The 12,938-nt window shown below is 39.5% G+C and overlaps 1 protein-coding gene across 2 annotated transcripts in view; it reads right to left on the bottom strand.

Moving 5' to 3' along the window:
- mpped2a (metallophosphoesterase domain containing 2a) overlaps positions 1-12,938 on the bottom strand; it is a 107,081-nt gene that overhangs the window by 77,893 nt on the left and 16,250 nt on the right. For both annotated transcript variants that reach the window (XM_023298899.3, XM_023298900.3), the window contains exon 3: positions 978-1,159. In XM_023298899.3, the coding sequence (XP_023154667.1) occupies positions 978-1,159 (182 nt within the window). The remainder of the gene's footprint in view (positions 1-977; positions 1,160-12,938) is intronic.

Below are 12,938 nucleotides of genomic sequence, written 5' to 3'. Positions count from 1 at the left end.
TCCATCTACTTTTCTGTGCAGACTGGTGCAGAAATGTGCAGAGAAAGTGAATTTTCCATTCTGTGTTGGATTGTTTTTGTAGTCTGCATTTATTGACTGCTATGTGACACACTACGTAGAACTTGCTAACATCATACATAGCCAGTTCTGTGCAGCTCGGACTCTGAATGATTTCACAAATGCAGTTCTTTGAGTAATTTCCTGCAGCGTCTCTCAATTTTACTATTGTTTCATGAACTGGACAAACATTTCTTTTAAGTTTAAACATTTTCAACTCTTGCAGACATGCCTTTGCTGTAAACTGTGGCACCCAGGGCTAATTTGCCTAAAGAATCTACTTCATATCGAGTCTTGTTTTTCTTACCAATAAATTTCAGGATCTTGTTTTGTTTCAGCCACCCAGGGCCGATCAACAGGCAAAGACAAATGATTGGAGGAAGAAGAAAAGGAATTTAGATGCCTCAGGTCAGACTGGTGGGTGGCACTTATCGATTCACGCGCTCAGTGAGATGCAACGTCAGACTGCATGTGTGTTTTTTCTATTCTCTAATGTGTGAAACATGACCAAATAAGAGGGCCAAAAAAAAAAAAAAAAAAAAAAAAAAAAAAAAGCTTCAGCGTTGCTTCAGTTTAGGGTCTGAAGATGAAACACTGACTGCTGGGACTGAAACCAAACACACACACAGACAAGACACACACAAAGCCCAGGACTCCCACCCACAGCATGGAGCCAGAGGGGGAGGTCAGAGGTTAACTGAACCAGGGTGTTAGGTCAGGAGGGTTAAACTGGACACTTTAGCACAGCAGTTGGGGGGGTCAACAGGGGATAGAGGTGGGGCTTCATTGTGTGGTCCGGTTACCAGTTAAGCACGCATCGTGTCTCGTGCCTCTGGCCTCATTACGGACTAGCCGGTGGTGTGCGAGTGTGAAAACAATGCATGCGTGCGGATGAATGCGCGTGTTAAGCAGTTTAGTACCTAGCCAGTCGTTGAACTTCTTAACCTCGGAGGGCAGGCCCAGCTCGGTGAAGTCGCCCATGTGCAGCAGCACGTCGCCGTAGGGCATCTGGATGCCATCTGTACGCGAGTGCGTGTCTGAAACGCACACAAACCGGGTGTGTCCTGCTGGTTTGGGAGTGTCGTAGGGGATCGGGTCCACCCTGAAATCACACACAGGGAGAAAGAAAGGTGATCAAACCATACATCTCCTCCTCCTTCTGCAGGAATGACGACTGAAACATCGGACACTTTAATCTGAACAATTATATCAACATCACTTGCAATGCTACTTTTTCTTAATAGTTTGTGTAATATCAGTTTCAGTATCATGCAGTATTTCATTTTTCAGGTGCAAAATCTCATTTTGAAGTACAACAACTCAATGAAATGTGTAATATTGGATTTTTCAGGTGCAATACTTCAATTTAATGTCTGATATTACTACCTCAGAATCCTTGCTAGCATCACTTACCTTTTCTATTCTGTTTCTACTGCAGTTTACTTATTACTCCGCTAAGGAATGTGGCGAAGTTATGTGACGATCGGCGTACGTTTGTCCATCTGTCTGTCTGTCTGTTAGCAACACTACTCAAAAACAAACGAACGGATTTTGATGAAATTTTCAGGGAAGGTCAGAAAAGACACAAGGACCAGTTGATCAGATTTTGGCAGGCATGTGGCTTACAGTCTGGATCCATGGATTTGTTAAAGATTTCTGTATCATTGCAAGGTAATGGCACAGCATCACTGTAACTATGACAACAATTGAACACTACATCAGCTGCCTGCTGATGATCACATGATTGTGATCCTACTACAAATCCATCGCTGTGGACTTATTGGGACTTATCTGTCAGACCTCATATGACTGGGCAGCCTTGGCGGGGTACTGCGCTCTCTGAGTGCTTTTCTTGTTTTCACTAATGTATCGTACTTCTTTCTTTTTGCTTTCCCATTAGGTGCTGCATTTACTCTGTAATTTTGTTTTCTGTGCAATATCTGACAAAAGAATGTTCTTCAGGATTTTAAAAGTTTTATCTTTTCTCACAATTTGAACTTTTATGGTCTGAGCCACTAAAGATTCTGGACTTTAGGTCTGAACTCCAGGCTCATTTATTGAATAGAAATCATAGCAGCAAAGGGGAAGTGCAAAATGTAAGGATATTCATATAAAAATACAAAAATAAAAACAAGTAATATACAAAAGTAGTGTTGATATTCTATATACAAGTTCTTCTGAATGCAGCTTTAACAATATGCAGTTATATGAGTTATTCTACATGTACATTAACATTTCAAGGATTCTTCCATGAGTAGAAAAATACTGATATCAAAAGCACTGATAGTACACAGATTCTTGTACTTGAAGAAAAACAGTCTACAGAGTGGTTTCAATGTACACAATATTCATAATACATGGATATTCATTTTAGGGCTTCAACTAAAGATTGTAATCTGCTGATTATTTTTTCAAATATTCAATTAGTTGTTTATAAAAAAAATGTTGTCACAACATAAAATCAGTTTACTCTCACAGAGGAACAAAGAAACCAGAAAATATAGACATTTAAGAAGCAGGAATCACCGAGTTCAGACTTTTTTGTTTTATTGAAAAATTACTCAAAGTGATTGTTCGACTATCAAAATTGAACAAAACAACGGTGGCGGTTAATTTAATAGCTGACAACTAAGATGTTTTTCACTGTAGTTCAAAGTTGTATATATTATACACAGAAATTCAAGTTTGAGATCTAAGGATTATAATTGCTGATGGTTCAGAATTCACTGTAGATGTGCATGTTGCTACTTTTATTTCTTTTCAGAAGTTGTCGAGACAGTTCGTGACCCGTTTCAATCTTTGAGGTTGTTCGAAGACACTTTACTGCCTGTAAAAAACGTTCCACCTCAGCTGTGACTTTCTCATAATTCTCAGACTGCGCTGCTTCATGCTATCAGCTCCAAAGCTACACAAATTCAAAGAAAGTGATTTGTGACCTGTCGCATCACACCGTATGTGCGTCTGAATCCAAACAATTTCGCAAACGGTTACACTTTCTGCCCTTTTTCTGATGTCTGCCCTTGGCGTCTAGTCATTTTATAATTTCGAAGACCAAAAAAAAAAAAAAAAAAAAAAAAGAGGAGCTGCAATTGAAAGAATCTGCCTTTTTATGCTTTGTGATGCTTTAAAAAGTGTTCTCAATACAGATGCATATTTTTCAGAAATGTATGCTAATTTCACAGCAGAAAAGCAGAAAGGGATGCAGCAGAAAACTGGAACCTTAAAAAGATCATTTGTTGTGGAAAATAAATTACACGGTCCAGGGAATAATGCATGTAGCAGAGCAAAATGCATCTCAAAGAAAAGAGGAGGCATTACAACAGCAAAAAGTGTGTAGTTTGGGTTGGAAAACAACCAGTGCTTTGACTGATTTGATGATTTGTGCACACAAGGAGGGCAATGGCTGTTTTGTGGCACCAGATTGACTAAAGACACGGTGAATTAAGGCATGCCATGTCCTCTCTATCCATTATATAAAGGAAAAACACTTAGACCCAAGTCTGCCTGGGAAAAAACTCCTTTATTCAGCGCCTTTTTGTTTGTTGTGAGGCCGTCTGAGAAAATGGATGAAAAACCTGTACTTTTTTTTCCAACTGAAAGGAAAGAGGAGGGGAAAAAAATCATCTTGTCTGTAATTGAAGTCTACAATGTGCAATCCTCCAGCACTCTGCCACTAGACTATTATTTCATTAGAAGGGATGTCACTCTGTCAACAACATCAGACACATAATCAACCCTGCAATCTCCAACCTGACAAGCGCGCACCAACACACACACTCAGCTCGCATGCGTGCACGAACTGGCATGGAAACGGCCGCAGAAGCAGATGAAATCAAAAGGTTTCAGCCTGGAGAAGACGTCATTAGCTGCAATAGAGAAAATAGGCACTTGTGCGGAAAAGAAAACCTTATTTGGGGAGGCAACGTCGCATTTTAGGGCTCCCATCTTGGAGGCAATTTTCCTATTTTCGGTGCCACGTTCGGCAAAATAATAGACACGGAAAGCCTCACAGAAAGTCTGTTGTTGTTGTTGTTCTGTTTTTGTTTACTTTAAATGTCATCTGCAAGATTGTGTTAATGTTAAGACGATGGTAGACAAGATGATCGCCGTCTGCAGCAACATGTGCAGTCTGTCTGAAGTCCAGCAACCATCTGTAGTCGCTGTCTGGTCTGTCTGCTGTAGCGGGGTGCGCTATGTGGACAAAATCTTCCAGAAAAATCCACTAATAGATGACAGAATCCAACAGAAGCTGTTTTTGTGAGGTGTTGGTTCACCATAAACCTCCTCGTGATTTAAAGTGCATTTATGGAAAATTTAACTGAGAAATGTGGCTTCATCTCAAATGGAAACGTAAGCTGGGCAAAGTAATGACTTGCCAATTGACAATCAGTATTTTGACAATTATTTTGTGGCTGGTATATGACAGATCATCAGCTCATCAATGAGGTAATCAAACAGCTGACTGGATATTTGTCTGAACCATCAACTCTGTATGGTAGAAACAATCACCCACTTGGATAAGTAAGTCATTGATAAAGTGAACAAAAAATAAATTAACTGTAAATTTTCTTCGCTCTGGAATAATTCTTGTGAATGTAACTATAGTGATAGCAGAAGATAATACTAACAGTCTGTTTTACAGTCAAAGAAATAGCTTCCCTAGCTAACTGTGCTAAGTTGCTAACAAAGTCCATGAGAAAATGACTACTTTTTCACTTAATTTGCTGCTTAAGTAATCGTCTTCCAAATGATTTTATGGTATCAATCACTAGCTTCAAGTCTCCTTCAACACAGCACGGTGTTTGAAATGTAAATTACTGTCACAATAAGAGTAACAGAGGCGATAAAACTGTGTATGCTTTAGGGCATGGCTACCCTCAAGTTATCAGTAACAAAAAAAAATAAATCAAGATTCCCAACTTTAAAGCCTTAAAATGTTGCTCCACAAACCAATGGAAGACATCAGGGTGGCTACATCCATTTACTAAACAGCCTATGATCTGTAACTAGTTCTAAATTTTACTAATATTGAAGCAGCATGCCCCAAACCACATTTTTCATCTCATTTTTTAAAACACACTTGATGCCCAACTACACGAAAACTTACGAAGCTCTGCAAGAGAAAAACTGACTAATGTAAAAGCTGTTTTCATGTAGACACAAACACTGAAATTGTGTAAATCTCTGTAATTTCAATGAACACTAGTCATCCTTCATGTGCCTCTGATCAGACGGAGGGTTGGCGAGCAGACAGGATTCGTCATCTCAGTTCGTCGTCTGTGTCCTAAAGCTGATAGTCGCTTCATGTCTGCAACTTCAGTCTCAGAAAGAACCCAGTCTGCTGTCTGTGGCTTGCATTTCCTCACTCGCAGCTTGCAGTCAGTCTGTGTTTGGAAGTCTCTGGTCCATTCCCTTTTATATACTTCTTCCACAGCCTCAGCTGGGAGATTTCAGCTCTCCTCTGATACACAGGAGCCCAGCAAGCATCTCCGTTATCCTGAGCGGGCCTGGGCCACATATTAAACACAGCGAGCGAAATGAAAAAGTAGCCTCAGAGATAATGATATTTACTATTGACTGTGTGCAGTAAACGAGTCTCTGCGCTCCCGTATGCACACAAACACGCACACATTAACCTAAGCCACCGGAGCAGCACATACATTGCAGTGTAGCCGCTGATTTGATTTGGTGCTGTGTGGTGCCTGGACGTCATGCAGCTTTACAGGACTCGACAGTTCTCGTCATGGAGAAAAGGACGAACGCAGAACCACATGGGACGGGGAAAACAGACACAAACACACTCTCATATTTATACACACACACAGACACGCACCCACACACAAGCATGCATATTAAAACAAAGCCAGGGGAAAAACAACCTCCATCTCCTCCCCTTTCCTTTGAGATTTAATCCACCCGGAGAATGTAAGTAAATACCAGCAGCCCCTATCAATTAGAGCAGGCCCAGGCCAAGAAACCTTCATGATAGTAATGCAAAAGGAAAAGAGAGCGAGACCCCCTGTCTTTCCTGTTAACATATGACTGTATAACAATCCAGAGGTTCATTAGTAATGTATACAGGAGTTCAGGAGTTCAGCAGTGCAGCACAGGCCTCTGATCTATTGTAAACGGAGACAGCAAAAATGAAAAAGTCTCCCTGAGCTCCGGCAGCAGGTAAAAGAATATTCTCTGGTGACAGACTGAACTGCGTTAGCATGAAGGTTCGTGTTAACATGTCTGAGCTCCGGCGTGACATCAGAGGGAGGACTGCGGAGGGAAAAGAGTGGGGGAGAGCAGAAATGCTAATGCGCTTGGGGAGGGCAGGAGCACACTCTGAAATCCGCCATGACATTGGAGCTGACACAAAACCGAAGTCTGTGGCTGCAGAAATATCTGCTGGATGAAGAAATGTCTGTGATCCTTCAGCAGAGAAAACCTCGGGGCATTAACTTGTCCTCACCTACGGCTACAGCATAGCAGCAAATGCTAACCTCGAGATTGTTGCTCGAACCCGTGATTTACAATCACATTTATTTGTTTCTTTCTTATGAGCCTAAATTGTAGAACTCTGACAGACATTCATTTCTACTTTGATCATGGAGTGCAGTATTTCTTGAGCTAAAACCAGCCAGACAGTCCTGGTTTTACTCCTGCTGTCGTGCTCGTGTGAAGAACACCGATTTTAGCGAGTAAGAAATTCTGATATACATAAACCTAGATAAATCAGTCAACTGGGTGTTTTCAGTTGGAGGTTTCTTTAACTATGCAGCAGTAAGGACTCTACAGAAAGTTATCCCCACCCTCTGCAAACAATGTTGCACAATGACTGCATTCTGTGCAAAAACGGAAGAATTTGCACCTTCAACTGTATTTTTCACTTTCAACTTTAACTTCCACACTTCTAATGTTAATATGAATCTTTTTTGTTAAATTCCATTTCATTTAGCATTTCTTACTCTAGTATACATTTTCAAACTAGTGTTTATGTGTTTTCACGTGTAAATTGCAGCTGCAACAATATCAATAAAGTATCTATCTATTGTGTAGAGATACGCAAATGTAGAATTCAAAAGCCATCGAAAATGGGAAATGGAGTTTTTGGTCGTATATTTCACAAACTAGTTTGCATCTTATAATGCCGACACCACTCGACACCGCACCACTCTGTTGGCTCAGTTGTGATGTGTACTCTGCTACATGTGCTGCACACATTTTCACAAACTATTGTAAATAGCAGTACAGTAAAGACACCACTTGACTCTGCATCACTCTGTCAGCTCAATTGTGATACGTACTCTGCTACATGTGCTGCACACATTTTCACAAACTATTGTAAATAGCTGTACAGTAAAGACACTGCTAGACTCCGCACCACTCTGTTGGCTCAGCTGTGATGTGTACTCTGCTACATGTGCTGCAGACATTTTCATAAATTATTGTAAATGGCTATACAGTAAAGACACTGCTTGACTCCGCACCACCGTCTGCTCAGCTGTAAAACCGTATGTACTCTGCTACATGTGCTGCACATATTACCGAGTGTGTTGTAAAGAATGGAGACAGAACTATGTGATGACAACTTTTCTAAATTTCAAACATCTTTTTCTGTACTATGTTCCAAAAAAGAAAGTTTTCAGATAGACAGATATCCAGTTGCTTACACATGGTACATTTAAGAAAAATAAGGAAAATTTATTTACGTTGAAAAATAACCTGCAAATCATGCTCATAGAAGAAATTAGTTGCAAAACTGAATATTAGAAGAAGTCCAAATACAGTATAATGCTTGAATAATGATGGCTGCAAGAATATTGGGTTTTACTAAACAACATATATTAATAGATACTGTTTGTAGTTGTTAATAATCAACTAATAATACCAGCCAATGATATCAGTTTGGCTGTAGGGTTTCATTAAAAATTTCCAAATTGCAGTCAATGTTTCACATTTTGGAAATAAAACAATGACCTCTAAGCCAATGTGTTCTTTTTCACTTTGCTTGTTGTGCTTTTTTCCAAAAAAATGTCAAGAATCTTTGCCTGAAGTTCACTTAATGGATCACATTTAAATGTTGCTACGCAAATTCAATAACATCAAGTTGTGATTATTAACAATACAGCCTTCAGTAAAATAATAAAAACAATGTTCCCCCCCATAAATCATAGAAACAGCACATTTATAATCACAATATTAAAATAAAAGTGACAGGCTGGAGGTCTTCTGTCCTAAAAAACGCTTGCATGCAGGAAAACCAAACAAAACAAATGCGAAACATGGATAAATGGCGGAAAACTGGGCTGAACCCAAACACTGTTATTGGTTACAGGTGTCAAGCAGAGGAGAGAACCAGAGAAAAAGAAGTAAAAAATCAGTGTGGGAGAGACAGACGGAGGGAAGAAGGAGTGCTCCCTGATGTCTGGAGGAGGATATTTCATTTGACTGAGCACACTTGGCTCCGTGGCCTTTTGGAAAAACACACAAGCAAACGGGGTCAAAGATCAGCTCCAGCTTTACTCCTTCAAACGCGACATTTAACCGGCGGCAGATAAGGAGGTCGCCGTCTCCGTCGCTCCGACACTCGTCGAGCTCTTTAAGGATGCCACATAATCATTATGATTGATTGCGATGCTTCCAAGTTGTTGTTTTTCTTTTTTTTTTTCTTTACTGAAAACCTCCCAAGTCCACACATCGTCCAAAACAGGCCGCGACTGTTTGCTGCACGGCCAAAAAACTGTCCGACTCAAGGGCTCTTATTAGACTCTGTGATCCATCACTACTAGAGAACAGCTAATGTACACATGTAACGTACAAAAAAAACACACAAACGGAATCATTGCATTTCATTTAACTGTGAAATCCATCATTTTATTAACGAAAGGGCATTAAAAGACGATTGTAGAGATCAAAAAGGCAGCGAAACATAACCCGAGCCCTTCCTCTTCGAGGTTGTGACGCCTCTTTCACAGCCATCTACATGAACTCACTGAGCTCTTATTGCTAAAGCTTGTAAAATTTTAAATGTGTGTTTGGGGGCGCCGAGGCCAGCCTTGTAACTTTTTTTTGTCAATATGCTTTTACAAGAAGAATGCTTTGAAGCTTAGAGTAAACTTTAAGTGATTTTAGGAAGGATTAAGGGCAATTTCTCTGAAATAAGAATAAAATTAAGCTGGTTTCTCAACAGGAAAAGACTTAACATTTAACAATCCAGCTTCTCCTTTTATCTATATTAGTGGAACTGTGACTAAAAAAAACCCTGACATTTACTTAAAGTGAAAACATGAGCCCAAATGAACACTTTAAGCTCACAAACAGTCCTCTTTAGATGCATATAATGCGCTTTATATGACTTCATACTAAAGCTATGAATTTAAAAGACTCCTAATTCAGTATGACGAATCTACCAACACAATGTTTGTTATACAAAAAAAAAGAAATTCTGTCATTCTGTACTTTATTATTCTGTAAAAATGCTATCAAGTATGTATATACTTAACATAAGAGATATTCAGAAGAATGTGGACGAGAACTGCATAATATTCCGAAAAAAACAACATTACGATCATTTATTTTCCTCCAATATATGCTGCGATATAGAAGAATACAGGAATTTTCACAAGATTACTATCTGAAGATCATTCTGAGATGATTTTGTAGGACGGTGCATCTGCAAAGAAAATAAAAAACTATTTTAAAAAAGCTGTCTCATAAGGTGCAATATTATGCACAGTATCCAAAATAGTTTTTCGCTTTGGATTGCATTCAGATCTGGTTTTGCACTTGAAGCTGATTTAAATGGTCAAACAAGTTAGTCACGTTTCCTGTTGCGGTGGCATCAACTAGCAGACACAGCTGACGGAGGACTTCTTATTTTTTCTTTTTTTCGCTGAAATATATTTACATACAACTGATGTTTGCTCCCAAATCTTCCTTCTCAGTGTTTCATGTTATTTGCTCGTTTTGCTGTGCATGTTGGAACCTGCATGTCAACAAGCAAATGTCTTGTATATACAGTTTAAAAAATGCATCCAAGGACCCTTACATCAGAGTAAATTGTATTGTAAATATATGATTTCTCTTGTAGATTAGTCATGGAAAATGTGAACCGTGCATGTTTTGTAATTTAGCAGCAGAAAAAGTTGTTGCACGATGCATTTGAGTTAATTTGCTTTACTTTACTCCACACAGGGCTTTCTAGCAATGTCACTATTGCACAAACTGCAATGTCCAAATGCTAAAACTATATACTGTGCAGCCCCAATGAATGTGGACAAAAGAGAGAACTTGAAAACCTTAAACATGCAAAACCTGGATATTAACGCCGCTCTCAACTTTGGTTTTGGTCTGCTTTGTTTAACAGGGTCAACGACCTCTGAGCTGCCCACTTGTCTCAGACAGAAACTCTTGTCAATCACAGTCCTGTCCAGATCTCCGTCCATTTTATACCTGCCGCCACCTGCTGCCGAAGGATTAACCTCAAGCTCTTCCTCCTACTTCCTGTTCCTTCATTGTTAATGAAGTCGTCCTGCTAATCAATGAGGGCCACCACTGGGGAACACAACCACCTAAAACCTCTGGGGTCAAAGGGGTAACGTGGAAATAGACTGCTAATCAACTAAAGCCTGCCACTGCATACATGATAAACAGGATCATGACTCTAACACTGACGGTTCACTGGTCACAGCAAACACAAAGCTCCAGTCAACCTGAATCTAACAGGCAGTGATTTTGTGTGCAGCTACAAAGAAACACATCACATGCATCATTTTAGGGCGGAACAACAACCTCAGACTGCAATTCTTTTAACAGATACTGTGGTTTGGGACTAAATTTTAGTGGAAATGGTCATTTTTTTGCATTTATTTTCCACTGAAATTAATATAAAGATGATGCTGTGATTTTGCCGCGGTCTGAACCAAACAAACATGTTTCCTGTCTGTCTGGAGGATGTGATTTAACAGCCGAGGCATCTCTGGAACACCACAGTGCTTCATTTAAAACGTTATTCTGTTACACATTTTACCTTTATCAAAAAACTATTCAGCTTCTGCAATTTTCAGGAATACTTTGTCTTTTCAACCTTAGTTACTTCTGTAATAATTACCAGCTTGCTATTTAGTTAAACTGATCTCTACGAATGTGACCGTTTCACTGGATGTTGTCATGAAAAATTAAAACCTACTGACTTTCCAGGACATCTTTTCTGGTTCTGCATTAAACAGGATGAGTGAAGTCTGAAGCACATTTAGAAAGAGGAAACTGTGTGACACAGTTACTATTTGGGAATATTAAATTTGCTTTAATTAAATTTTTTTAATACATGAAGCAACAATTATTCAGTTAATCAATTAGTTCAGCAACAATTAGCATAATTAATAAGTTGTTTATCAAGCAAAACAGGCTGGATTTTCTCTGGTTCCGCCTTCTTAAATGTAGATTTTTTCATTATTTGGTATTATTAAATGGGTATTTTTCACTATTTCTCACGACTGATGAACAGATAGTGAAAAAATTCATTTGTAGCAGCCCCTAATGTTTTCCAGTGAGTAGAATTAACTAAACTGTGACATAAAACAAAGAAAATAAACAAATAATGTGTTTTATTCACCTGTTTAATAGTCAATTAGGCGTCTAACGTAGTCTGGAAAACATCAAATAGCGATTTCTTTGACAGATGGTGCAATTTCATTTGCAACATAATTTTTAAAGTCAAGCCTTATTTCAATATTTAGTCTATAATAGATTTAAAACATGTGGAGTACTGCCACATTAGACATCATTAAATGCGTGATTTTCCATCTACTGACACAACAGTTTAAACTCTGAGACAGACAAGCTGCAACATATATCCTAAATCCTACAGTTGTTTGAATTTGCAATGCTTCAAATTGTGATTTTTTATTTGGAATTGCCAGTGTCTTACATTGTAATACAGCCAATCACATACAAAAGTTTAGTTTGATTCCGACTCAAATTTTTCTTGCTGAACTGAGCAGATTGATTAAGAAAACCAAAGACATCTTCAACAATCAGAACCAAAACTTGGAGCAGCTGGCTATAACTATAATTATGTACATTCCTAATTGAAAACCTCTTTGAACTTAACAAAAACAGAGAATATTTGACGTTTGTGTGTCCGCTACACCGGAGGAATGGAAAAATTTAAACCCTAATCACGGCCAAACTGCAGACAAAATAGTTGCTGTTCTTTCGCCGGGCTCGTACCGCCTTTATCGCTCATTCAGGAGTAACATCAAAACACAATGCTCCCCATTTCCTCCGTCTATAACCTCTACATTGGCTCCCCTCCCCCTTTATGGAGTCACACACACATGCACACTAACACACCGCTCACTCATCCACGGTGCAATACCATTTCTCTGAGAGGAGCGCCTCTCTTATCTGGTGCGTTTCAGCTGTCTGCGCTAATTCAATAAACTTCAGAGGAACAAAATGAACACAGGAATAACGGAGGAGAAGGGGGGGGTAGCTGCTGGTGTCGGCGGCGGAGCTGCAAGACTGAGCAGAGAAAGAGGCGAAAGGTGGGAGACGAGAACAAGCAAACGGGAAAAAACGGGAATGATGATGCAGAAAAATCCACAAGGAGGTGGGAAAATTAAAAGAAACACGAGTGCACTGTGAAATCATAACTGATTTTCAAGAATGGTTAAAAAAACAAAACACAACACGGCCTTGTGCCTTGATCTCTCCCCTCCCCACTGCCTCTTTACTCCATTTGTTCGGCGAGTGTGTGTCCTCCTCATCCCTCCCATAATGGCCGAGTGTGGCACACAAAGCCGGCGTTTGGAATATCAGCGCTGAAGAAACCTTCCGGCGCTGCGCTGGGAAATAAATTGCTTCTGCTAATGCCCCTTTCATTATGG

Source organism: Amphiprion ocellaris, chromosome 1 (genome assembly GCF_022539595.1).
Source record: "Amphiprion ocellaris isolate individual 3 ecotype Okinawa chromosome 1, ASM2253959v1, whole genome shotgun sequence".
Taxonomy (NCBI): domain Eukaryota; kingdom Metazoa; phylum Chordata; class Actinopteri; family Pomacentridae; genus Amphiprion; species Amphiprion ocellaris.
The sequence above is the reverse complement of the archived record's forward strand: the minus strand, read 5'-3'. Positions and strand labels throughout refer to the sequence as shown.